We start from the raw sequence: 24,286 nt of genomic DNA, 5'->3' as shown, positions 1-24,286 counted from the left end.
CCCCCTGGAGCGGGACGCGCAGGTGAGCTGGGCGCGGGTGCAGGCGCGACTCACCTCGTAGTGGAAGTCCATGCAGGTGAGGTCTCGCCAGCACGGGTCCCCCCGGATCTTGATCAGGCCCTGCTGAGGCAAGACAGAGGCGGCGTCAGTGACATCCGCGGCCGAGAACCTGCCGGGCAGGAACGGCGGGAACGGATTCACCCGGTGCCCGAAATGCTCCAAAAGGTAAAGTTCAAGCAAAGCTTCACGAAGGCACGTTCAGACCTTTGTGAACATAACCTGACAGGTGCACGTTACAGGTAAAAACAAACAGCGGCTCCTTTTCGTGAGGCCAACGCCCCTTGTGCTTCCTCAGATGTCCGAGCGTCACCACCGTGACACCGTGACGCAGCCGGGGGCCCTGCTCACGGAGGACCTGCAGCGCCCTGAACACAAACCCCCTCTGCAGACGCCGAGGACCGCGCCAAAGCCGTGACTCTCGACTGCTACCGCCGCCGCCTGGTCACGAGCTCAGTGGGCCGGAGAGAAAGACGTATCCACGTCCGAACCGCGGCCGCCCCCTCTGCACACACGGGGACCCAGGCTCAGGCCTGGAGCATCTCCCGTGAGCCACCGTGCCGCCCTGAGTCCCGAGGTGAGGACGGGGGGCACCAGCCGGGGACACGGGGCGAGACTGCCGTGGGGGCTCCATGAGCAGTTGGCCCTGCGGCCGCCTCAGCCACCAGCGAGCGCCAGGAAGGAGGTGGCGCCTGTGCCTGTCTGCTCTCTCCCGGGCACTCGAGACTTCCGACAAGTGAGAAACTGTCCCCTACCAGAACCAAAACCACTGCTTGCGACACAGAGATTCTCCTCCAGTTCCTGTCTGTCACTCGCTGAGTCGGAAGGTCAGAAACTGCACAGACGGAGAAACAGCCCCAGCCTCCTCCTGAGACAGACAGCGGTTGCCGCAGCTCTGACTACTGGTCAAGTCTCGCTGACCCACCCGCCTGTCCTTCCGCCCACCCGTCCTTCCGCCCACCCACCCGCCATCCACGCATCCAGCGCACGTGGACCGAGTCCCGTGGGGTACCAGGCCCTTCCTGCAAGCCCAGGTCCAGCTGGGCCCGGAAGAGGCCACGTCCTGGGGAGGGCAGGCACGTCGGAGGTGCAGGGGCCAGGATGGGGTGTCTGTCTGTCCTGGAGGCTGTGACAAAGCACCACAGGCTGGGTGGCTCATAGCAAGAGAATTTATTTCTCACGTTTTGAGGCTGGAGGTCTGAGCCCAGGGTGCAGGCAGGGCCGGGCTCTGGTGAGTGCTCACTGCCCGGCCACAGACGTCCATCTTCCCCCCACGTGCTCATGTGCAGAGGGTGAGGGGTCTCTGGGGTCCCTCGTACAAGGGCACTAGCCCTCGTCACCCGAGTGAGGGCTGCCACCCGCAGAGGTGCTGGGCATCTGGGTCCACCTGACACCGTCACCCTGGGCTCAGACGTCCAGGTCACAGCAGGGCAGCCCTGGGAGGAAGGAAGGGCAGGGCACGGGCATGGCGGAGCAGGGAGGCCGCCAGGGAGGGCAGCTGGGCCCCCGCGCGGGATTTCCTCCCCTCCAGGAACCCCCGGCCTGCCCCAGGCCTTGCTAAGACCCCAGCCCTCTTCCCTGCAGTGCCTGCCGCCCGCGGACGTCTGCGAAGCAGCACCGGCAACGCGAGATCAGCGCTGGGCGATCACCAGGGGCCACTGCCCAGCCGGCGGAGGGCAGAGTGGGGACAGGGCTGTGTGAGTTCCGGCCACCGTGCGATCGGCAAAGGCAGGGGCCTCTGCAGCCGGCCGGCAGAGTGACCTGGGCAGGGCCGGGCCGTGGTGCGTGTCCAGCCCCAGACGTGTGCGGGCCGTGCAGCCCACAGGACTGGGCGGGGGACTGCGAGGGGCCGCGGCCACCTGACCCCCCTGGCCTGGGCCACTGGACCGAGAGCCCCTGACGTCACGGTGCCTGGGAGGGGGGCTGTGCGGAGGGTATCCGGGAGCGTCGCCACGCGGGGATTCGAAGGACGAGTTAACTTGAAAACCGAGAGTCTCGTCCTCTGGAAACAGGTTTGCTTAGACCACAAGAGCAGGGAGAGGCAGCATCGGGCCGGCGCTCCCGCTCGGGGTGTGTTGGCATTTGCGTGACACAGCGCTTCAGAAGTCAGGTGTGTCCCGCGACCACGCTGCCGGCCACGGCGAGCACCGGCCACGGCGAGCACCGGCCGCAGGAATGCACCGCCCCGCCGGGCAGGGGCGCGGCCGCCAGCACCCAGGCGCCCGGGAGCACCGCTCGGCTCAGAGCCCGAGGGGGACTCTTCGGAGATTCAAACCAGGAGAATAAGAAAAAAACAAAATAATTAAAATGTCATTCAAATTCTAAGCTGATATGAGACACTTAAAAATCTGAAACATTCTTGCAGGAGCGGAGGATAATTATATTCCTCCCATCTAGCGATTCCTCCCCACGTTGCACATGTCACATTTTCCACGGATTTTTTTTTTCTTCCAGAGCAAGTGTCAAAGGAACAAAGCCTTCTTTGAGGCTTTTTCAGCCCAAAATTAATTCTGAAAAAAATGGCACAGACAGGCCAGTAACGTGCCAGACCCGAGGAACACGAGCGGCCACGTCCCTGCCGCCCTGGGCTCGGGAAGGGAGAGTGGGAGACGCCAGAACATTCTGGGGTGATGAAAGGTGGCTCGGGCCCTGCTGTGACGGGGGAAGTGGACAGCTCCTATGTCCTGGTGCCTCGTGTCCCTGAACATGCTTAACTCCAGTTTGAAAACATAAAACACCGGCCGGGCGCGGTGGCTCACGCCTGTAATCCTAGCACTCTGGGAGGCCGAGGCGTGTGGATCGCTCAAGGTCAGGAGTTCGAGACCAGCCTGAGCAAGAGCGAGACCCCGTCTCTACTAAAAATAGAAAGAAATTATATGGACAACTAAAAACATACATACAAAAAATTAGCTGGGCACGGTGGCGCATGCCTGTAGTCCCAGCTACTCGGGAGGCTGAGGCAGAAGGATTGCTTGAGCCCAGGAGTTTGAAGTTGCTGTGAGCTAGGCTGACGCCACGGCACTCACTCTAGCCTGGACAACAGAGTGAGACTCTGTCTCAAAAAAAAAAAAAGAAAACGTAAAACACCAAGGTCCTGGGCCGCGGAGAGGAGTCACAGCCCCAGTGCTGCTGTGGACGCCGTGTCCGTGGCCCACCCAGGGCCCCATCCCACCCCGCCCCCCTGCCGGCGTCTGTGCTGACCGTGGGGTTCCCCCGTCTGCACACGGGGATCACTCACGGGGCTGCTCCTGTCTGCACAGGACACCAGAGGAGGAGCCCGCCGCCCCCCAGCTGGGACTGAACATGGGGGGCTGGGCTGGCACGCCCGAGCAGGTGAGGGGTCGCGGCCCCTCTGGGCGGTCACTTCTCTCTCTGGAGCTGAGCTCGGCGCACAGACGGCCACACGTGCTCGAGCGCCGGGCGACCGCTGCCTTCGAGATCCACTCCGTGACCCGGGCGGCTCTCAGGGCCCACCTGTGCCCACACCCGAGGGTCTGCCTGGCCGAGGCCTCTCCCACCCCGGGCTGGTGTCGGCACTTCCTGACCAGTATTTTGTCGTGAGGACATAGGCGTCCGCTCGGAGAGGAGAGACCGAGCGTCTGAAACGCGCGCGAGGGCCTCAGCTGTGGGCGTCTCCGGCAGCTGGCAGAGGATGGCACCTTCCGCTGGGAATCGTACCTGGCAGCTCACCGGAAGCTGCACTGGGATTTGAGTTCCAAGGGACCTGGGCTTGGATTAGTGCCTGGGAGTGAATTCCCATGAGCTCTAGGGCAGCGCCGTCAGCCCCCAGCAGCCGGGAGACGCCGCCCCCGGCAGACAGGGGGGGCCGCAGAGCCTGGGGCCCCACCCGGCCCTCAAGAGCGAGGACAGCGTGTGCACGCCACGCTGCGGCTTTCCGACCACGCGGGCCGGGCGGAGCCCGGGAGTTCTGTCCGCCTCCCCCGCTGCGAGGCCCGTGGTCCCGCTGTGCGCAGCTCTCGGGGCCCCGGGCTGGAGCCCCCCAGGCATCGGCAGAGCCCGGGGGCCACATCCGAGCCTGGACACCCAGGACTTGGGCCACCCGCTGCCGCTTCCCCAGAACGTCCCTGCCTAACCCGAGCAGCGACCCGGGGGCCAGCGGGGGACTAAAGGGACGTGATTCCACAGCCTGGGGTCTCAGGGCGCTTCCTGCAAAGGCAGCGTCACCCGCCTGTCTGTGGGCGCCCACCCTCCTCCCGGAAGCCACCGCCCTCTGTCAGAAGCAGTCCCAGCACGGGAGTCCGCCCGGTCTACGGTGTCAATAGCTGTCTCAGAAACTTGACATAGGAGATTTTGAGTTTACTACACACACACACACACACACACACGCACATATATATATATATTTTGCAAACAACATGTGATTAAACAGAAAACCACCCTCTGAATCCGGGACAGAACACGTGTGTGTGCACAGCAGGGTCAGCCGCCACTTGCGGGAAACCACGTGGGCTCAAACGCCGTTAGGAAGAGACGTCACTAACGCTGTCCTTGCAGGGTTTCATCCTCACCCGCCACCCCCTCCCCCAGCCTGGGGACCCTCTGGAAACCGTCTCCACGGCACCCGCACGGACAGGCTCTGCGGAGGCTGCAGGGGGAGTGGGGGACGTGGAAAGTCCGTGGCGCTGGGGCCTCTTTAAGCCACCGAGGAACAGCCCGTCCTCCGCGTGACAAACGGTCGGACACCAGAGGCACACAGGGGTTGCCGGGATCCTGCCCGGGGTGCAGCCGGGGCCAGACGTCAGACACCGCAGACCTCGACTTCCAGAAATTCCCGTGACGCCTCCGCGGCGCAGGCAGAGGACTGCCCCCTCCGGGCGCCCACGGGCAGGGTAGGGTGCCAGGACCTGAAAGAGCCTCTTTTCCTCAGCGCTGTCCCCGCTAACGCAGTCAGGCGATTAGAATAACCGCCCTCGCCGCTGAGTGGGGCGCCGGGACCAGGCAGGCCTGTCAAGGACACGACAGTCACGTCCCCGGGGCTGTGGCAGACGGCGGGAGAAAGGTGCCTGCCCGACCCCTGCCCGCTGCTCACCTATTCCAGCAGCTGCTGTGACTGCAGGACTCTGGATCAGCTGGGGTGAGGAGGAAGAAGAGGAGGAGGAAGAGGAGGAGGAAGAGGAGGAGGAAGGGGGAGGAGGAAGAGGAGGAGGAAGGGGGAGGAGGAAGAGGAGGAGGAAGAGGAGGAGGAGGGGGGAGGAGGGGGAGAAGGGGAGGGGCTGCTGAGGCCACGTGAGGCAGCCCCACGGCCCTGCCCGGCGTGGGCCTGTCTCGTCCCCTTGGCACTCCCCTCCCTGGAAGCGTCTCCCTGCGTGGCACCCGCCCACATCTCCTGCCCACTCACTGCCCAGGCGGCCTTCCTCAGCCATGAGAAGTCCCCTGTGGCACCAGGTTCCTTACATGGCCGCTGGTGGGCAAGGACCACGGGCGAGCCCCTGCCTGGGCCACCTCCCGCCCCCCCCCCGGGAAGGCCACCCCCTCGTCCTGCCTCCCAGCCCGGCACGCCCGCCGCGCCCCACTTCCACCTCTGCATCCATTATAACCAAGTCACTCGTCGGCTGGGCATGCGGAGCCCACTGGGCGCATCTCCCGCGACTGTCATGGGCAGAGAGCAAACCCCCGACACTGGCTCTAAGGCAACGGGCTGAGCCACGACCCACGGGACGCAAACCACACCCTGAGCATTGGGTGCGGCGCAGCATCGGGCGTCGGCCGCCCACCATGCAGACAGGAGCAGGGACACCCTCCACGGAGGTCCTCGCTCGCTCGTGGCCTCCTTCCCGTCAGGCCCAGCCCCTCCCCCGCCCCCACCTGCTCCAGGCTCCACCCAAACGCGCCGGGGCTGCAGCGCCTGGCCCAGCCCGCTGTCCGTGCAGCCACCTGCAGCGGGAGCTGGTTCTTGCCAGGGCTGCGTCCTGCTCCGAGCACGCGGGTGCCACAGCCCATCGTTCCGTGGCTGGAGGACACGTGTTGTTCACAGCATCCGGCTGGCATGGATGAAGCTCCTGTGAACGTTCCCGTCCGAGCCTGTGTGTGCACACGCGTGGCTGCTCTGGGAAGTGCCCGGGTGACGCAGCTGGCAGGGGCAGGTGCGTGTTCCCCTGCACGGACCTGCCCGACAGCCCCGCGGGTGGCGGCACCGTCCACATCCGTGTGCGGGAATGCGGCTGCCCGCCTGCTCACAGCACCCCGTGTTGACGGCGAGGTCTGGATTCAGGCAGCCCGAGCCCACTGCTGCCCCCGCCGGCGTTCGGCTCCCTCGGTCTTTGATTCTAGCTGTTGGGGGCAGGACGCAACATCTCAGGGCACATTTACTCCCGGTTTCCCTAATAGCCAACATATCTGAGCAATTTTTCAAGTGTTCTTAATAGCCATTTGCATATTTTCTTTTGTGAAGTGTCTGCTAAAATCCGTTTCTTATTTTAAAAATCAAATCCTCTTTATTATTGAACTTTATGAATTCTTTATGTATTCCAGATACAGGTTCTTTGTCATGTATAATGGTATTATGAATATTTTTCTCCTAATCTGTGCCGTGCTATTTTCTCAATGGTGTCTTCAGAAGAATAGAAAATTTAAATTTTGATGAAGTTCAAATTATCTACTTTTTTCTTTCATGATTAATGTGTTCTGTGTCATAAGCGATCGTTGGCTGCCGCAAGGATGCAAAAACAGTCTTCGCCATCTTCAAGGGCCTTACGTTTGCGGCGAGACGGAGCGGTCGGGAGCATTTGCCCCACGTGGATCTCCAGGGGTTCGGGCAGGAGCGGAGGCGGCTTCTCTCTCTCGGTTGGACTGACTTGGTGACTTGTCCCAAACCCCTGCGGGTGATGTCGCTGTGGGCCGACTTCTACAGCCTCCAACCCGCTCCGGCGACACGGCTGTCCGCCCACCTGGCCAGGGCACCGTCTCCATGACTGCGGTTCTGCAGTGAGTCTCGGGGCCAAGCCGTGAGGCTCCGACAGCCTCAGCCCTGCTCAGCGCCATCCGGCTGCTGAGGTCCTTGGCATTTCCAAATACACCGAAGGGTCAGCTTATCAGTTCCTGAAAAAAAATCCTTCTGGGATTCTGTCTGGGGTTTCACCCACAAGCTCAAACACTTACCACTTCTCTGTGTCGGGAACACCTGAAACCGCCTCTCTGAGGCTTCTGGAAACAGACACTGGATCACCTTTAGCTCTGCTCACCCAGGGTCCACCGGGCAGAACGACTCTTCCCCGGCTGTGACCTGTATTCCCGCCAACTGCGCTCTCCCCAGCTCCTCCCATGCACTGTGCTCCTGCCAACCGCGCTCTCCCCAGCTCCTCCCGCGCACTGTACCCCGCCAACCGCACTCTCCCCAGCTCCTCCCGTGCACTGTGCTCCCGCCAACCGCGCTCTCCCCAGCTCCTCCCATGCACTGTGCTCCCGCCAACCGCGCTCTCCCCAGCTCCTCCCGCGCACTGTACCCCGCCAACCGCGCTCTCCCCAGCTCCTCCCGCGCACTGTACCCCGCCAACCGCGCTCTCCCCAGCTCCTCCCATGCACTGTGCTCCCGCCAACCGCGCTCTCCCCAGCTCCTCCCGCGCACTGTGCTCCCGCCAACCGCGCTCTCCCCAGCTCCTCCCGTGCCAGCCCGGCCTCCGGTAGCCACTGCTCTGCTCCCCACTTCTCCCTGGCCACCTTCCTCAGCTCCCAAACGCGTGACAACATGAGACACGTCTCTGCGCCTGGCTGATTCCACTGCACATGGCATCTTCCAGCACTACCCGTGTTGCTGCCAACGACAGGATCTCGTCCTCTCATGGCTGGACAGTGTCCGCCGTGTGCACACGCCACCTCCCCTGTCCCTTCACTGTGCCTGGCTACCGTGAACACGCTACGGCAAACAGGGGGGTGCAGGCGTCTCTCCCACAGACTGGTTTTCCTCCCTCTGGGTGAACGCTCAGCAGTGGGACTGCTGGGTTGCGTGGTAGTTCCGCTTTCAGTTTTTTGAGGAACCTCCATTCTGTTCTCCGCAGTGGCTGCAAATTTACGTCCCCGCCAACGGTTGTGCGCAGGGGCTCCGTGCCCTCCCCGGCGCCTGTCATCAAATGTCTACACCACCCAAAATAATCTGCAGAGTCCACACAATCCCTGTCAAAACTCCACTTGCATTTGTCACAGAAATAGAAAAAATAGACCTAAAATTTGTGTGGAACCACAAAAGACCGGGAATAGCCAACGCGATCTTGAGAAAGAACAATGCTGGAGGCATTGGCCAGGTGCGGTGGCTCACACCCATAGTCCCAGTGACTCTGGAGGCCGAGGTGGGAGGACTGCTTGAGGCCAGGAGTTCAAGACCTGCCTGGGCAACATAGCAAGACCCCATCTCTAAAAAACAACAACAAAAAAAGCTGGAGGCCTCACACTTCCCGATTTCAAACTACACACAAAGCTGTGGTGGCCAGAACAACAGGCTACGGGCAACAAAAATAAGAGCCATTGACCAGTGGAACAGAACGGAGAGCCCAGAAGTAAACTCACTCGTGTACGGTCAACTGTGATGTGACAAGAGCTCCACAAAGACACAAAAAATGGGAAAACTGGATATTTGCACGCGAAAGAATGAAACTGCACAGTATCTAACACCACTCACAAAACCCGCTCAAAATAAAGACGTGAATGTGGTACAAGACCTGAAACTGTGAACTCTAGAAGAAACCGGGGAAAAGCTCGTCGACGCCGGCCTTGGCCGTGACACGGCACCAGGGGACAGGCAGCGAGAGCAGAGGGACCGCGGGGCCACGACAAACCACAGCACAGGGACGACCGGCTAAGTCAAAGGCGACCCACGAATGGGAGGAAACGTTTGCAAACCACGTGTCTGACGGGGGCAACGTCCGAAATGTTAACATCTGCGAAACTCATGTTAAACAGCACAAAAACACCACGGTCATAATAAAAAGCAGGCAAAGGGTCTGAGCAGACATTTTCCCAAAGACGACACACGAACGGCCACGGGAGTAGGAACAGGGACGGCTTCCGAGTGGAAGCCACCGCGAGATGCCGCCTCACCCCCGTCAGGACGACCACAGCCCATCCGTGTCCCCCCGGGGTTCCCGCCAACGCCGTTTCCGTGCCAGGATCCCATCCGGGAAGCGTTTGACCGTCACGCTCTCGAGGTGGACAGCTGCCCCAGCTCTGCCGTCTCCCGGGACTTTGACACCCGTCAGAACGCCGGTCGGTTGTTTGGAAGAACGTCTCTCTGTGAGGGTTTGTCTGAAGTTTCTCGTGACCAGACAGCAGCCAGCATCTTCTCGAGAACACAGAAGTGACGGCGTGTCCTTCTCGGAGCCCCTCCCGCACGGATCCCTCTCGGCACCCCCCTGGCTCCAGCAGCACCTGGAGGGGCCACGCCTGTGCCCCTCAGTGACCTCTGCTTCCCGCCTTCCGCCTGGAGCCGCGGCCCAGAGCGCTGCCGGAGGGCGGACACGCGGTGGGGCCTCCCTGCAGATGGCCGCCCAGGCCAGCTGCCCACGCGAAGCAGCTGTGTGAGCCTCCTGCTGGTGCCAGCGTCTACACGGCCCTGTGCTGGGTCCCCTGGGGTCAGGAGGGCTCAGCGCCCTGGCCCAGGCGTCCCAGGGGCGTGGAGGACGAGCCTGTCCCTGCCTTTCCACTCAGCACCTCGCCTGGCGGCCGTGGGGCTCCCCCAGGACGGGCACCTGAGACACGCCACCCACAAAACTGCAGGAGCCGGTTTCTGCATGAACCCGCCAAGGCGACCACGGGCTCCGGCTCTGACCCCAGAGCACACTCGTGGGATGGGGGTGCTGCCCCCCGGCCCGCCCGCGTCTGCCGCGGCTTTCTGCCACCTCGCTGGCGTCACTCCCAGCCAACTCGACCTTTCTGCCTCCCGCTGCGGAGGTTCGTCACGTCCCACACCAGCCGTACCGCGTGACTACTCCTCTCCGCGCGCCCGACTGCGTCTCACCCGCTGGCACCAACTGTCAGTCACACGCCACGAAAGGTGCTCTGCGTGTGCTGATGACTCACGGCCTCTGCCAGGCGTCGTGGGAGTTTGTTCAACTCTTGGCACCACGAGCCTGGCACGAAACAGTCTGACAGCTTCTCCACGGGGGCGGGGTTTCTCCACGGGGGCGGGGCTTCTCCACGGGGGCGGGGTTTCTCCATGGGGGCGGGGCTTCTCCACGGGGGCGGGGCTTCTCAGGGGCTGGGCTTCTCCATGGGGCGGGGCTTCTCCACGGGGGCAGGGCTTCTCCTCAGGGGCGGGGCTTCTCCTCAGGGCGGGGCTTCTCCACCCAGGGCTTCACCTGGATGCTGCCTCACCTACCGAGGCAGTGGTCCACATAAAGTCCTTTGAAACATTTCATATATTTTTATGCCTACTAAAGCCCACTGAGGGATGACTCTAAGATTAAGTCCCAGACAGATGAGGAGCCACAGCCTAAGAACATGGGTGCTGTGATTAGCGACGAAAAAGACTTTCAATGTTTTATTAAAAGGAACCTTGAAAACAACTCGCCTTTCTAATCACCTGGAAAAATGCGTGTGGAGACAGCATCTCACCCCACTGTGGGGGCTGCACACAGGGTCTCTGCTTGGACCCCACCCCGCAGCCACTCCCCGTTATCTGTGGCCACTCGCGCTGGACCTGGGCTGGGCCCTGCCACGGGGCTCCCGAGAGCTCCACCCCCGCCGCCCCTCCTGCAGTCGTGCAGCCCCGCGCAGCCCGGCTGGCCGGACGCAGGTGCCAGCCTCTGGGGTGGACGTGGCCACGCCCTGCTGCTCCAGCGCCGTCCGGGGCCCCACCCACTGAGCTCCACGCAGCGCTAACCACGGACAGTCACCACCCGGGGCAGGTGTCACGGAGTAGAGGGTGGGCTGCTGGGAATCGGGCCGGCCTGGGACGTCCACACGGTCAAGACCACAAGGATCTAGAGCAGCAGAGGTGACCAAGCTGCCAGGTGTGCCCTGGTGTCCCGCTGCCCTCAGGTGCCCCGCCCACGTCCCTCACATGGAGTGGCCTGCCCCTCCCTGGCCACCAGGGCCACGGGGACATCCGCAGGGCAGGAGCACCGGGAGCTGCAACGCAGGGAGGGAGGAAGGAGGTTCCCAGCCAGCGATGGCCTGGTCCCACCTCCTTGTCCTCAGCTGTGAGGGGCCTCGGTGCTGGGGCCGTGCTGGAGTCTCCTGCTGCTGTGGCCAGGCTGCCGAGACCGACGTGGCCGAGTCTGCTGAGACAGCGGCGAGCCCAGCCGTGGGGACAGGCCTCAGGGGTCCCCGTGCCCCAGGCACCTGTCCTGTCCAGGGGCCGGGCTGTCGGCTCCCTCACAGAGCAGACGTCCCCGGGCTCTGGTCAGGCTGGTGCTGGCTGAGACGCGAGGGGGGCGGGTGAGGGCCTCGGGGGGCCGCACGCACCTGCTGACGGGCCCCGGGCAGCTCCCACCAGGAACTTCGCCACCCGAGTCTGCGGCTGGTGCAGCTGAGACGGCGCCACAGCCCTGCAGGGCCCAGCCCCGACACACACGGCCCCACTGCCCAGGTCAGGGCTGGCGGGGAAGCCGTGGAACACTCCGGGCTGAAGCAGAGGAGCAGACGGCAGGGCAACCGCGTGAGGTCCTGGCATGGCAGCTGCCACCAGGGCCACGCCTGACTCCCAGTCAGTGGGCTCTAGCCCCTCACAATCTAAACAGTCACGCTCGGCACATCTGCACAAGGTTTCCAGTGCGACCAATGGAATGTTTCATAGTAATTCTGGTATAAAAATTAAGGTCTAATTAACAAAGAGTAAGAAGCGGAACAGAGGGCGAAGGCTCCCAACCTTTCTGCTCAGCACAGTCGGAAGGAACCACAGACGTGTCTCCCCTGTACCCCCAGGGACCAGCAGGGACGCAGAGGACAGGCTTGGACAGAGCACCAGGCACGCATGGCCCGTTAAGTCCACTACAGTCCAGTGAAACATCTGCCCCATGCACCTTGCTTTTTTATTTTGTTTTGTTTTTTTGAGAGTCTCGCTCTGTCACCCGGGCTACAGTGCAGCAGCCTCAAACTCCCGGGCTCCAGCCATCCTCCAGCCTCGGCCTCCCAAGCAGCTGGGACTACAGGGGCACAACGCCCGGCCCGTACCTGGCTTTTGTAAGCGACACACCTAAAACCAGGCGAGCGGCCGTGCACGAGAAAAGACCAGCAGGAGAGGGTTCCTGGCAGGAGAATCACAGACAACACGCATATGACACGTGACTTTCATCCTTTAAAAACGATCTCTGCCATGTTTCATACACCCCAGAACCCACAGGAGGGGCCGGGGGGAGGGAGCGGCCTCTGCGGCTGTTTCCCGCTGACGCGGTCGTGGACTCGGCGGGAGGAGCCAGTTGAGTTCCAGGCGCTCGACAGGCCCCTGCGGGAGGCAGGGGGACACGCACTGGCCAGGTGGGCCAAGGGGAGACAGGGGGACACGCACTGGCCGGGTGGGCCGAGGGGAGACAGGGAGCTGCAGGTCAGCGAGGGGGACACATCCCGCCTCGCCTGGAAGCCGCGCGGCCTAGCAGAGCTGCGGGCACAGGTTGGGCACGGCGCTGACAAACCGGAGCTCTACTCACCGCGCCGAGCATGATCCTGAACACCAGCCAGCGGAAGCCCCACAGGACGACCCGGGACGTGGGGCTGAGCCTGGGCAGCCGCGCCAGCGTCCACAGCGGGCACAGAAACACCCCCAGGAACCCTGTTTCCAGGAGCTGGGACTCCCACCCTGAAACGACAACCGAGACACCAAGTGTTAGCAGAGGCCGGACGTGCACAGGGAACCCACCTCTCCCACTCAGTGTGGCCAGAACAGCCCTTCACGTGGGACCGACCTCGCCACCCAGAGACAGGACAACCACCGCCCCCCCCCACCATGTCCGTCTAAACGGCAGCAGCAGCTCTGCAGGGGACAAGGGTGCACCCTGTCTGCCGTCCCCGTGCTCTGCCGTCCCGTGTGGGGGCGGGAACAGAGGGCGCGGCACGAGAAACCCGACGGGTTCATCCGTCTCGGCTCTGCTCACGATCACGACGCCCAGTTCTCACAGAAACTCCCAGAGCTGAGCCCGTCGTGGACCTGGCTGTCCACGCAGCCCACCACCCTGGGGGACCAGGGACCCCACTGGCCAGCCTCCGCCGGGTGCCAGACAGGACCAGAGCCGACTGCTCCCACGTGACACTGACGGACGCCTGGCACTGAGAACAGCGCCTGTGTGGGCACTCGGGGACGTGGCGGGGCCGGCAGGACCCGCGGACAGGCTCCCAGTGGGGTCCTCCTGCCCTGCTGGAGACCTCCCTACGCCACAAAGTGTTTTAAAATTAAAAGCTTTTAAACAAGCAGCTAACAAAGTAGCACTCAGTGACACCCGAAAGTATAAAATAAGCATCTCTGAGTCCACAGCGACATGAATCATCAAATCGACAGGTACACGAGGACCAGGACACACTTCCCTGCAGAAGAATCCTCATGACCCACGTAGACCCCAGAAGGCGGAGCGCCAGGCCCGCGTGAGGCCGCGCACAGGCTCCTCCCACAGAGCACAGGACGGGGTGGGGGGGCAGCGTGGGGGGGGGCGTGGGGTCACTGCATGGAGAAGCCCAACAGCACGCTTGGCGGGACGCGTCCCGTGGGTGGCGGTGCCCGGCGGGGACCTTGTGCGGGAAAGGCCATCGTTGCCCAGTGTCGTCCTCCCCAACCCAGCAACGGTGAGAGAACCAACGACACCCGTGGACGGGAACCCGGTTCACATCCCACACCCCCAAAGCCGTCCAGGTCACCAAAACAAGGAGAGCCCGAGACACCGTCCCAGCCCCCAGGAGCCTGAGGAGACGTGAGGACCCAGTGTCACCGGGATCCTGGGTCAGGAAGGGCCCCAGGGAAGGACCGAGGGAGCACGAGCGTGCGGACGTCAGCTGATGAGCTGGGTGTGGAGTACGTGGAACTCGATTTACTGGCTCTGCAATTTTCCTGTAAATCTAAAACTGCTCTAAAAGATAAAACCTATTTTAAAAAGTAGGAGCTGCAGGCCGGGCACGGTGGCTCACACCTATAATCCAGCACTCTGGGAGGCCGAAGCGGGAGGATCACTCGAGGTCAGGAATTTGAGACCAGCCTGAGCAAGAGCGAGACCCCCGTCTCTACTAAAAATAGAAAGAAATTAGCTGGGCAACTAAAAATAGATGGAAAAAATTAGCTGGGCATGGTGGTGCATGCCTGTAGTCCCAGCTACTCGGGAGGCTGAGGCAGGAGGATTGCTTGAGCCCAGGAGTTTCAGGTTGCTGTGAGCTAGGCTGACGCCACGGCACTCTAGCCCAGGTGACAGAGCCAGACTCTGTCTCAAAAAAAAAAAAAAAAAAAAAAGAGTAGGAGCTGCAGGCTGTGCCCCAGCGGGGGACCCTGAGGGTCCATGTTTCACTCTAACGACCGTGTCACCCACAAGACGAGACGCCAGCCTGCCGTGGAGGAGGCAGCTGACAAACAACCCCAGAGCCCCCCCCACCCCGCGGGTCACCGGACAGTTCTATCGGGAACCTGTGGTTGGAGGACACCTGGGCTCTGACCGCAGGTCGGAAAGGGCCCGACTGTCTGGGGGCAGCAGACGCCGGACCCCGAGACGGCTGCTGGGGTGTGGGGGGCACACGGCTGCAGCAGCGGGGTCCCCGGGGCCTTCCGGATGCGAGGACGCAGTGGGGGCGGGTGGGCCCTGGGACCCCGAGCTGTCTTCCAGGGCTGTGCAGCTGCGGCTTGTCACCAAGAAGAGGAACACTGAGGGGCCGGTTTACTGGGGACCCACCTGTCACCAGGGACCCCAGATCACACAGTGACTTAATCCCAATGAGATGGATCCCCAGATGTGCTAAGTAAACGAGGCTTTGGGGGAGAGCAAGCACACTGTGGTTCCACTTACAGAAAGTTCTAGAATGCACAGAACTGGTATAGGTTAAAGGAACCACAGTAACGGCCGGGGGGCGGCCATCACCACCAGGTTCCCCAGCGCCTCCTGAGTGGCCCACGGTCCTCACGCGGCTCGGGAGCAGGTGGGTGCTGAGCAGAGGCCTGGGGGTCTCTTGTAGCAGGACCCCCCGCCCGCACCCCCAGGGCACACTGGGCCCCGATCTCCCCGGCGGAAGCAGGCGCCGCCGGCTGGCCGCGGGCCCCTTGCGGACGCGCTGGGAAGGGAAGGGTCGCGAGGACCCACCTGCTTCTGTTTTCTGTGCTCGGATCCTGTGGAATCCCCGCAGCTGTGCTGCCGGACAAGGAGCGTCATTGTTCTTGCCTCAGTGTGGGGGACGACGCGTCCCCAGAAAAACAAACAGCCAGCGCCTGCCAGGGCCTCGGTGCCGGTGTCCCTCGGGGCCGCTGTTGCCCAGCGCGCCCTGGGCAGCACGGAGCACGGCTCAGCCGCAACCCGCAGACCCGCCGGGGGCCTGTCCCAGCCACGCACCCTCCACGCACGATGCCTGGGCTTTGCTGCCCCCCCCCACCCCCCGGGCCCTTCTCCTGGGGGAGGACGCGGCTCCGGCACCAAACCAACCCGCTGGAGAAGCCACAGGCACAAAACCGAGGGAGCCGCTCGGTGGGAGAGGCCGGGAGGCGGGCACAGCCAGGGACAGGAGGGTGGCGGGGGGCTGGGTGCTCACTGTCCCCCAGGGATGTCCCCAGAGGCTCCCGCCTCGGGAGGACACCATGGGGGGCACAGACACCGCCCCGAGGCTGGGACCACACTCCAGGAGTCCACGGGGCACGTCCAGCTCAGGCCTGACAGGTGACTGGCCCCAACGCAGTTCTGACCACAGCCTCAGGGGCCGCCGCCCCGTCCACGGCCCCCAGGTCCTCGCCTGTGCTGGGCAGACTGCCCGGGCGTCGGCCACCTGTGACCCCCGGCAGCTCAGCCCCGCAGACGTGGACCAGCCCCAGCCAGGCAGACTGGTGGCGCAGACCCCCGTGGCAGAGCCAGCCCCTCCCGCTCGTGGCCCGTGCTGACCTCAATGCCAGCCCATGTTCCGTGTCCACCTGTGGGAAAAACTTGTCCGCAGGTGTGACAACACCTGTGCCCCGGGCCAGCTCTGACCACTCCAGAGAAATGGGTAAATGCTTCACATTCAAGAGCGAGGGACGGCTGCGGCACACCCTTCCAGTGTTGGTGAAGAGCCCAGATGTCACGTGGACAAAAGCTGGGGGGGGGGGGGGCGGCCCACCAAGGGGCAGCGACAGGCCAGAGCAGGTCAAGTGCCAGAGCCTGGTGCACCGTGGCCTCCCTGCCCCGCAGGACGGCGGGGGGGCCCCCAGGAACACGCACACTCGGCGTGGGCCGCGGGCCACGTGACTGCTCTGGCCTTCCGCGTTCCCTCCCTTCCGTCCCTCCCTCCAGCCGTGGTGGTGAAACGCTCGCAGCTGTGGGCTCAGGTGGAAGGTGTGGTTTCTCGGCACTAAATCTCCAAGTGCAAATCACTAACGATACGAGGACACGGAGCCAGAGGGCCACGCAGTTCTCACCCCCAAACCAACGGCTGAGAACCCCTTGTGCCGGCCCAGGAAGGGGCGTCATCTGACCTCCGACCTCCAATCTCCCGAGGCTCACAGGGCCCCGGGCATCGGGCATCGCCCTTCCATCCGCCTCGCTCAGCACCTATTTACAACCAGCCAGGGGAAAAAACGCCCTAGGACCCAGGTTCCAAAGAGCCAGAGCTGCAGACCTGAGGGGCGCGGCCTGGGGACATGCAGGCTGGGCGGGTACAGCCAGGGAGGGACACCCACAAGGGACCCCACAGGACAGAGGGGGGGCGGCCCGGCAGGCGGAGACTGCCTGGGGGGCAGATAGCCCCCCTCATCGTCAGGACGGCCCAGGGCTGCCCCCGCTCGAGGGCTGAGCTTGGAGGCACCTGCTCCCCGGCAAAACCAGCGCAGCCACACGGCCGTGTCCTCCTCTGCTTATGGGAACCAGAGAGGGACGGAGGGCTCCACCACGGAGGAGCCAGAAGATTCGCCACCAGGAGACCTGATCCGCACCCGGCGACTCGGGACTCGCGGCAAACTCGGGAGGGAACGGGCACCCGAACCAGCGAGGGGGCCGGGGCGGCGGGCGGCGGGACTCGCGGCAAACTCGGGAGGGAACGGGCACCCGAACCAGCGAGGGGGCCGGGGCGGCGGGCGGCGGGCTCGACAGACCACTCGGTCAGGTCAGCGTGTTGGGGCTGAGCCGCCTCTGACCACGGCAGACACGTGATTCAACACGACGTCTCAGAGGCGCAAACCGCCACGATGGCCACGCCAGCAGGAAAACACCAACTGAGGTCTCATTAACTTTGTGGAAACTATTTTCGTTACTCAGAGAGTAATTAAATATAGCACAGATGGATCCTTCAAAAGTGACAGCCACCATCCGCATTAGAGGCAGGAAATCCATTAGCTGCGCTGCTGAAACGGGTGCGGGAGCGGCCTTCCCGCCGCCGGCTGTCACTCAGCGCCGAGCTGGCCGCCCTCTGCCACCCCAGGGGCTTCTAATCGTGGCCCCAGAGAGAGCTGGGAGCTTTTAAAAGTTTCCTTAATCTTTACAGGTTATATTTTAGGATGAAAAGTTACGAAATAGCATTCCGAGATCTCGCTGCACTACAGCTGACGCGGGAAGGAGCTGCTGGCGGCAGACCCGGAGCTGGACAGGCTGCCAAGCAGCCGCGGCCACCAGACCCGTGTCCAGACGTGGCCCGGCCAGCGCAGAGGTGGTGGCACTTGCAGGCCAGACCCACCCGGCGCAGTGACCAGCACACAAAGCCGTGGGCCCCACTTCTCCACGTGTCTCCGGCTCCAGGGAAACTGTGTCCCGTGACCCCGTTTGCCGAGTACCTGCCGCACAGGTGGCAGCGAGGCCCGGCCTCTGAGCGTCTCACGGGCGCCCTGGCGGCAACCACGGCAACGCGAAGGAGAAAGCCGCCTCCTCCTGGCAGGTGTTTGGGGTGTCGCTGTCTTCAGACCCTCAGATGCGTGAGCCACGCCTCTGTCACCCGTCCCGCTCTGCAAAGCCACTCCCAGCGCTCTGGTCAGTGCTGCTCGCTGTCTGCAATGGAGACGCCACCGAGGGTGGGAATGCTGGGAACTGCGTTAAGCAGAGCTAAGGTCACGTGTGGCCCTGTCTTAGGCCTGGCACACGGAGGCGACTCCACGGAATCAGGCCGGAGCACACGCGTTGTGGCTTCTAACTCAGCCAGCTGGAGCCGCGCACAGAGCCCGTCCCGCACACACGCCAGTCGTCACCGTCTCGCACTGCCCCGCACAGCCGGCACCCAGCCCTCGTTAGCAGGCACCGCACGTGGGGGTCTCGCCCAGGCCTGCCGACCCCTCCGGCCCCCGGCGATGACAAGACAGCACGGTCCCCGGCACCGTGCCACTAGTGCTCCTCACCCCCAGCCGTCCTGGGGGAGCCCGGGGTGCTGGCTGGGCCTCCCTGGGCTGGGCTCTGCACAGGAGTCTCAGACCTGGCCTGAGCCCATCGGGTCCCTCCGGCCACGACCCCGTCACAGCGTCACCCGGCCTCCGGGTCACGTTCCCGTCAGGACGGCATTTCGTGCGCGTTTTGGGGATCTGCTGCTGGGCGGACGGGAAGCTCGGGCCACAGCCTGACCGCGGAGAAGCCCCGGTCGGCGTCCGGCCTCGGCCGCGGGACTCACACCAGACAGCAGGTCGCACCCGGAGCGCGTGTCCTAGCAAGCAGACGTTCTGACAGAGCTGGTTCAAGGCCTCACGCTTTACACAGTTAGCACGGGCTGCACGCTCCCAGTCGTGAAGCGCTTAGCAAACCGGGAACGTGTATTTCAGGGACGTCCTAGGGCTCTGCAGAGAACCAGGAAGTGACCTCTGTAACCCAGGCACCCCAGCGACCCTCCATCCCCCATCGTGGTGCTTGCTAGTGCTCGGTTGCCGTGACAACCAGACTTCCTGGCCCCAGGTGTCCCGGCTGCTGACCTGCGTCCAGGTGTCTCCAGCAGCCTGAAAAGAAAACCCACACCATGACCTTATGAGCTTTATTGGTTTGGGATAAATATGAAAATGCTTCCTGTCGACGGAAATGAGACTTAGCAACAGGGATTTTTAGGATTAATCTACTCCACGTATTTGAGCTAGGCCAGGCTGCAGGGCACAGGCGTGACGGTGCCTCTGCTTCCGTTTCCTGCGGCTGAAAATCAGCCGGAGCTCGCTGGGCCGGGCGACTGTCCGCGTGTCAGCAGACACACTGCTCCACACGCTCAGGGGTCAGCGCCGCCCGGTGTCCCCGGTGCTGCCGCCGGGCACAGGCTGCCACTGGTGGAGCCAGGCGGGTCCAGTCACGTGACCTGCAGCACACCTGGGAAGTGGGCGGCATCACCCACACCACGGCCAGCACGCGCCCAGGTCAGAGGTCAGCTCAGAGGTCAGGGTGGCCCTGAGGCTGCTGCCCCCACAGACGTGGTCTCTGCCCCTAGTGGACACGCAGGAGCTCTCTCCCCGCCCGCTGTGGCCGTGCCACCCTGGCCGCCCTTACACTCCATGAAAGCCAGCTGTCCCCAGCCCTCCCACCAGGTCTGCAGTGACAGGCGGCACCAGGGCACAGGGGCGGAGAGACCAGGGGCCGCTGAGGGACAGCCCCCCACAGACCCACCTGGGTACCCAGTGTCTGCCCAGGCCAGAGTGCGTGTCCCTGGGGGGACAGCAACGAGGACTGGACAAGAAGAATGGGCGCCCTGGCCCCAGTGGCCTCTGGCGACAGCCACGGTCTCACCCAGGGAGGGGATTGGGGGGGGGGCAGCGATGTGGGGGGGGCAGCGATGTGGGGGGGTGGGCAGCCACATCCCGGGCAGCAGGTGCTCGACACCTGGAGAAAGGCCAGGAACGCTTCTTCCCAGAAGAACCCACACACAGATCATGTCTCAGCCTAGGCAGGTGACAGGAGTCCCGTCCACGGGGACCCTCCCACCAGCATGGAGAGATTCAGAGAGAACAGAACATCCATGATCGTGTGGACACGAAGACGTCGGCTTTAAGATGCATTTTCTTCTAGGTTCCACTGGATGACTGTCACCGCTATTACTAAGTGAAAAACTGGAACGAAAGACATGTACACGATACGGCCTTGTTTGGGTAAAGCAAACACTGACCCCTAAACCCTGTGTGTGTGCGTGCGTACACACATGTGCACCGTGTCACGTGTACTTGTGCGCCTGTGGGCACGTGTGTGCACGCGTGTGCGTGTGTTTGTGCACAGATCTGAGTCAGCACGAGAGGAGGAAGGGCATGACGGGAGGGTAACCCGGGTGGAGGACAGAAACCAGATGAAAGACCACCCTGAAACGAGAGCCCCCGTGAGGCCGTGTGTGCACACGTGCAGAAAGCAGAGCCCACCCCGCACAGGGCCGCACACGTGCTGGGGGCCCAGCGTCTGCCCAGGGGCGGCTGTCCTCTCCTCCCGCCCCGCGCCGGCCGCACGCGCCACACTCCCGCAGCGGGTCCCCGGGTCTCGGCCAGGAGCACCGGCTGCTCCCCGGGGGGCGGCACCCTGGCCCGGCCCAGTTCTGCGACTCTCCGCTCCCCCGTCTTCCCCTTCCAGCAGCAGAAAGCCGGCCCCGGGCAGCACCACCTCCCAAGGCTGGTGTCCCGGTGGCCAAGCGGACAGACAGCATGGTGACATGGTGACAAAGAGAAAGGACCGGACAGAAACACAACTGCTGGAGCCAAGAAAGACGCCAAGACTCTGGTGGAGAGCGGCAGGGATTCCAGAAAGGCGCCGACGCAAGGAGGAGACTTGGTCCCAAGGCCGAGGAGGTGGCCTGGGGGCCCCTCCCTCTCCGGTGCTCACGGCCAACTGAGGGCCGCTTGTGGTGGGAACGCAGCAGCAGCTGGTGGAGAACCCTCTCCACCTGGACCGGTCCTCGGCCAGCACACGGCACCGGCAAGTGCTTAGAGCCACCTGACCTAGGCTCCCCCGAGGGACTCGGACAGACGCTGCCCTGGTGGCGGGCGGGAGGGGCTCTGCTGGCACTTGGGGACTGGGCTCTGCGGGGCGCTCGCCCAGCGCAGGCTGAGCGACTCAGCAACACAGAAGGGCCCGAGGGGACCCCAGAAAGGAGCCTGGCAGCGGCAAGCCTGGACAGGCCATCAGGGCCGCCTCTGATCACGGGACGATTTAATTAGCGGAAGCTGCATCCTTGAACTCGGGTGGGAAGAGAATTAGACGGACGTCAACGGCAGCAGCGGCAGGAGCACCTCGGAGTCGCGGCTCAGGCCTGGGAGGAACCTGCTGAGCTCCCTGCAGGCAGGCCCTGCTCCACACGGACAGGCCTTAATGAAAGCTGCCAACTGGGCCAGTAAACTCCTCGCTACGCTGGACTTTTAAAGCGTGAATTTAAGAGCAGCGAGGGTGAAGGGTCACGCGGGCGTTTGATTCGCAGCTGGCGGGAGGCGCTGCCGTGGGGGAAAAGCCCACGCGCAGTGTCCAGGCCACGCGGCCCTCGCCCGGGTCAGGGACGGCCTGAGACAGACCCGGTGGGGCGGGGGAGGGGGCGACACCCAGCAAGGGCCCAAGACACGGCCTGTCTGCGCCAGCCCCTGCGACGAGGGCAGACCCCGAGCTCTCCTGCGCCCCCACCTGGCCCCGTGCTGGCCCCCACTGACCTACTGCCGCCTGGGGGTGCTGATCCCTGGCCCCCTCTCCGCGAGCTCCAGCGCGGCGTCTCCCTGGCATTTATCCGCCTGGGCTTCACCAATTACTGCCTGGGCTTCGCCAATTACCTGCCTGGGCTTGGCCAACAGCGCTTCCTCCTGAAAGGAAGGCCCCACGCCCGCCCCCGGGTGTCCGGTTCTCACCTGAAGGGACTGCGGTTAGCAAACAGACCTCATTTTCCTCTAGAGCAGAGGTCCCCAACCTTTTCAGCACCAGGGACCAGTTTCATGGAAGATAATTTTCCACGGACCGGGGTGCGGTGGGTGTCGTGGGTGGGGGGAGGTGGTGCGGAGCTCAGGCGGTGCCGGGCAGCCCGTTTCCCAGCAGGCCTTGGACGGTGTGGGGGATGCAGCTGTAAACAATAGCCCAGGGCACACGGGACCCCCAGGCCCCATCCTGGAACTGCCACCACCCTGCAGTCCCCAGGGGGAGCGGGGCCACGGCGTCCACCCCCAGGCCCGCCCCTCCACGGTCCGCACCGCAGTCTGGTCCCCCTGCTCGGCCCCAGCGCTGCGTCCCGCCAGGGGGTCCAGCGGTGCTGGGCGGAGACGCCCTCACTGTCCGTGCGTGGCTTGCAGGCCGACCCTCCCACGCCCAAGGCCACCGAGCTAAAAACCACCAAAGAAACGACAAGTGCAAATGCCTTCTGGGGCCACGACGCTCCACGGGCGAAAGTGCCAGGCGCCCCCCACCCCCGTGGCTGTGTCTGGGCACGAGGACCCTGCAAAACAGCCTGGGGGCAGCCGGAGGAAGCCCCACGCCGGCCTGGCCCGTGGGGACCGCCCTGTCCTCACCCAAGGCTGCCGCTTGGTCCCGGGTGGCAGGTGCAGCTCCTGGTCACGAGGCCCTTCCCGGGCATCTCTCTCCCACCCTCACACCCTGGTGGCCAGTGGGACCACCCTGTGGCCCAGGCCTGAAAGCAGCCTGCGGACCCTACGCTGGGGACAGGTTCCCGGGACTCGGCCCCGGGCACAAGTGCTGCGCCCGTCCCACGTCCAGACCTCACCAGCCCTCCCTGGAGCTCCCTTTGCGGCCTGGGCACTCGGCTTGGAGCCCCAAGGGGGCTGAGACCAGGCTCGGGGGCTGCGAACTTGAGAGGCTCCTGCCAAGAGCGCCTGGGCCTGGAGGAACCGGCGGGAGCCCAGGCCCGCGGCTCGCGCCCTCCCAGATTCCCGCATTGTTCTCAGACGCACACGCACAGCACGAGGTTCGAAACCGGCTCTGGGGTCCAAGCTCACCAGGTATCAAAAGGCACATTTCCTGCGGGGGGGCAGGAAGCAGGCGGCACTCACGGGGCGCTGAATTCATTACTGCAGCCTCATTCTTTGAAGTAAACGTTACCGGACTGGGCGGCCTTCAAAGCACGGCCACATCTGACCTCAGCAGAGACGCAGACGCGGGTGTAACAGACACCACGGTTTTCCTGTGTCCTGCAAAACACGGTCCCCCTCACGGCTTCTCCACGGGGGACACAGCCGCACAGCGGGCCCCAGGTGGCCTCATCTGAGGGGACTTTCAGGCAGCAGGAAAGTGCCGACAGAAACGCAAACACTCTGGGGCACAGTAAGGGGACGTCGCAGCCAAACCCCACGTCACCCGTGCAGACCTCCCCGCAACCCGCTGCCCGTGACAACGTCCAGGGCGGAGCGTGTGGAGCGGGGGCCCCGGGAGGACGCGGCCTGCGCTGGGTGGGGGCCTGGCCGCGTGCGCTGCTGAGCACTGAGGTGCAGCTGGCGCCACCGAGGAACCGGCGTCTCGTCTCAGTCTAACCTCAGAAACACGGGCCGACGCTGCCGGGAGCTGCCCCCCGGGGAGGCGCCTCCCTCGGCCGCAGGCTGCACCACGCCAGTGCGAGCTACGCGGCTGCCGCGTCCTCATCAAAGCCCCTTTACGACACCAAGACACAGTCAGTGTAATTATTACTCACATGAGCGTAGAGACAGAAACAGCCCGGGGGGACAGGTGCTCACCGCGAAAACCTGAGCCACCTGCGCTGCGGCCGGAGGAAGGAAACCGCAGGGCGCGAGCAGGCGTCTGACTTCCCCGGACGGCGCCCGGCCCCGCCGCGGCCCCTGGCTGCTTCCGGTCTCCAACACGAGCCGAGGAGAAGACAGTCCCAGGACCTGCGAGGCTGCACCTCTGGGGTCTCCATTCCTGCACGGTGTTCGGAATGACAAGCTGCCCGCACGGGTGAAGACAGCGTGGGGTCTGGTCCCCCGCAGGGGCTCCCGTGAGGAAAATGTATTGAGTCGGCAATTTGCTTCAAAGTCCCTAACATTATCACCTGCGACCAGAGAAGCAGTTACATTTGTGAAGACGCCCAGGGAACAGCAACAGAAGCAAACGCAGAAGGCGGATTCGCTTCAGCTCCGAGCCGGCCCCTGCCCGGCCCAGCCCCACGGCAGTCCGAAGGCTCACGCACCCCCACCTGTGCGCACCTCCACCTGCGCACACCTCAACTGGCTTCCGCTTCCGCTTTGCAGGTGGCCGGGGTATGGGAGGGCAGCTCCAGCATCGCCCGA

General features: G+C 63.9%; 1 protein-coding gene across 2 annotated transcripts in view; it reads right to left on the bottom strand.

The window, feature by feature from the left end:
* Positions 1–24,286, bottom strand: part of LMF1 (lipase maturation factor 1) — a 68,104-nt gene that overhangs the window by 28,891 nt on the left and 14,927 nt on the right. For both annotated transcript variants that reach the window (XM_069487136.1, XM_069487137.1), the window contains exons 4-5: positions 12,654–12,802; positions 55–120 (exon numbers count right to left, since the gene is read on the bottom strand). In XM_069487136.1, the coding sequence (XP_069343237.1) occupies positions 55–120; positions 12,654–12,802 (215 nt within the window). The remainder of the gene's footprint in view (positions 1–54; positions 121–12,653; positions 12,803–24,286) is intronic.

The sequence above is a fragment of the Eulemur rufifrons genome, chromosome 14, assembly GCF_041146395.1.
Source record: "Eulemur rufifrons isolate Redbay chromosome 14, OSU_ERuf_1, whole genome shotgun sequence".
In the NCBI taxonomy this organism is placed as follows: domain Eukaryota; kingdom Metazoa; phylum Chordata; class Mammalia; order Primates; family Lemuridae; genus Eulemur; species Eulemur rufifrons.
This window is presented reverse-complemented; position numbering and strand designations above follow the sequence as displayed.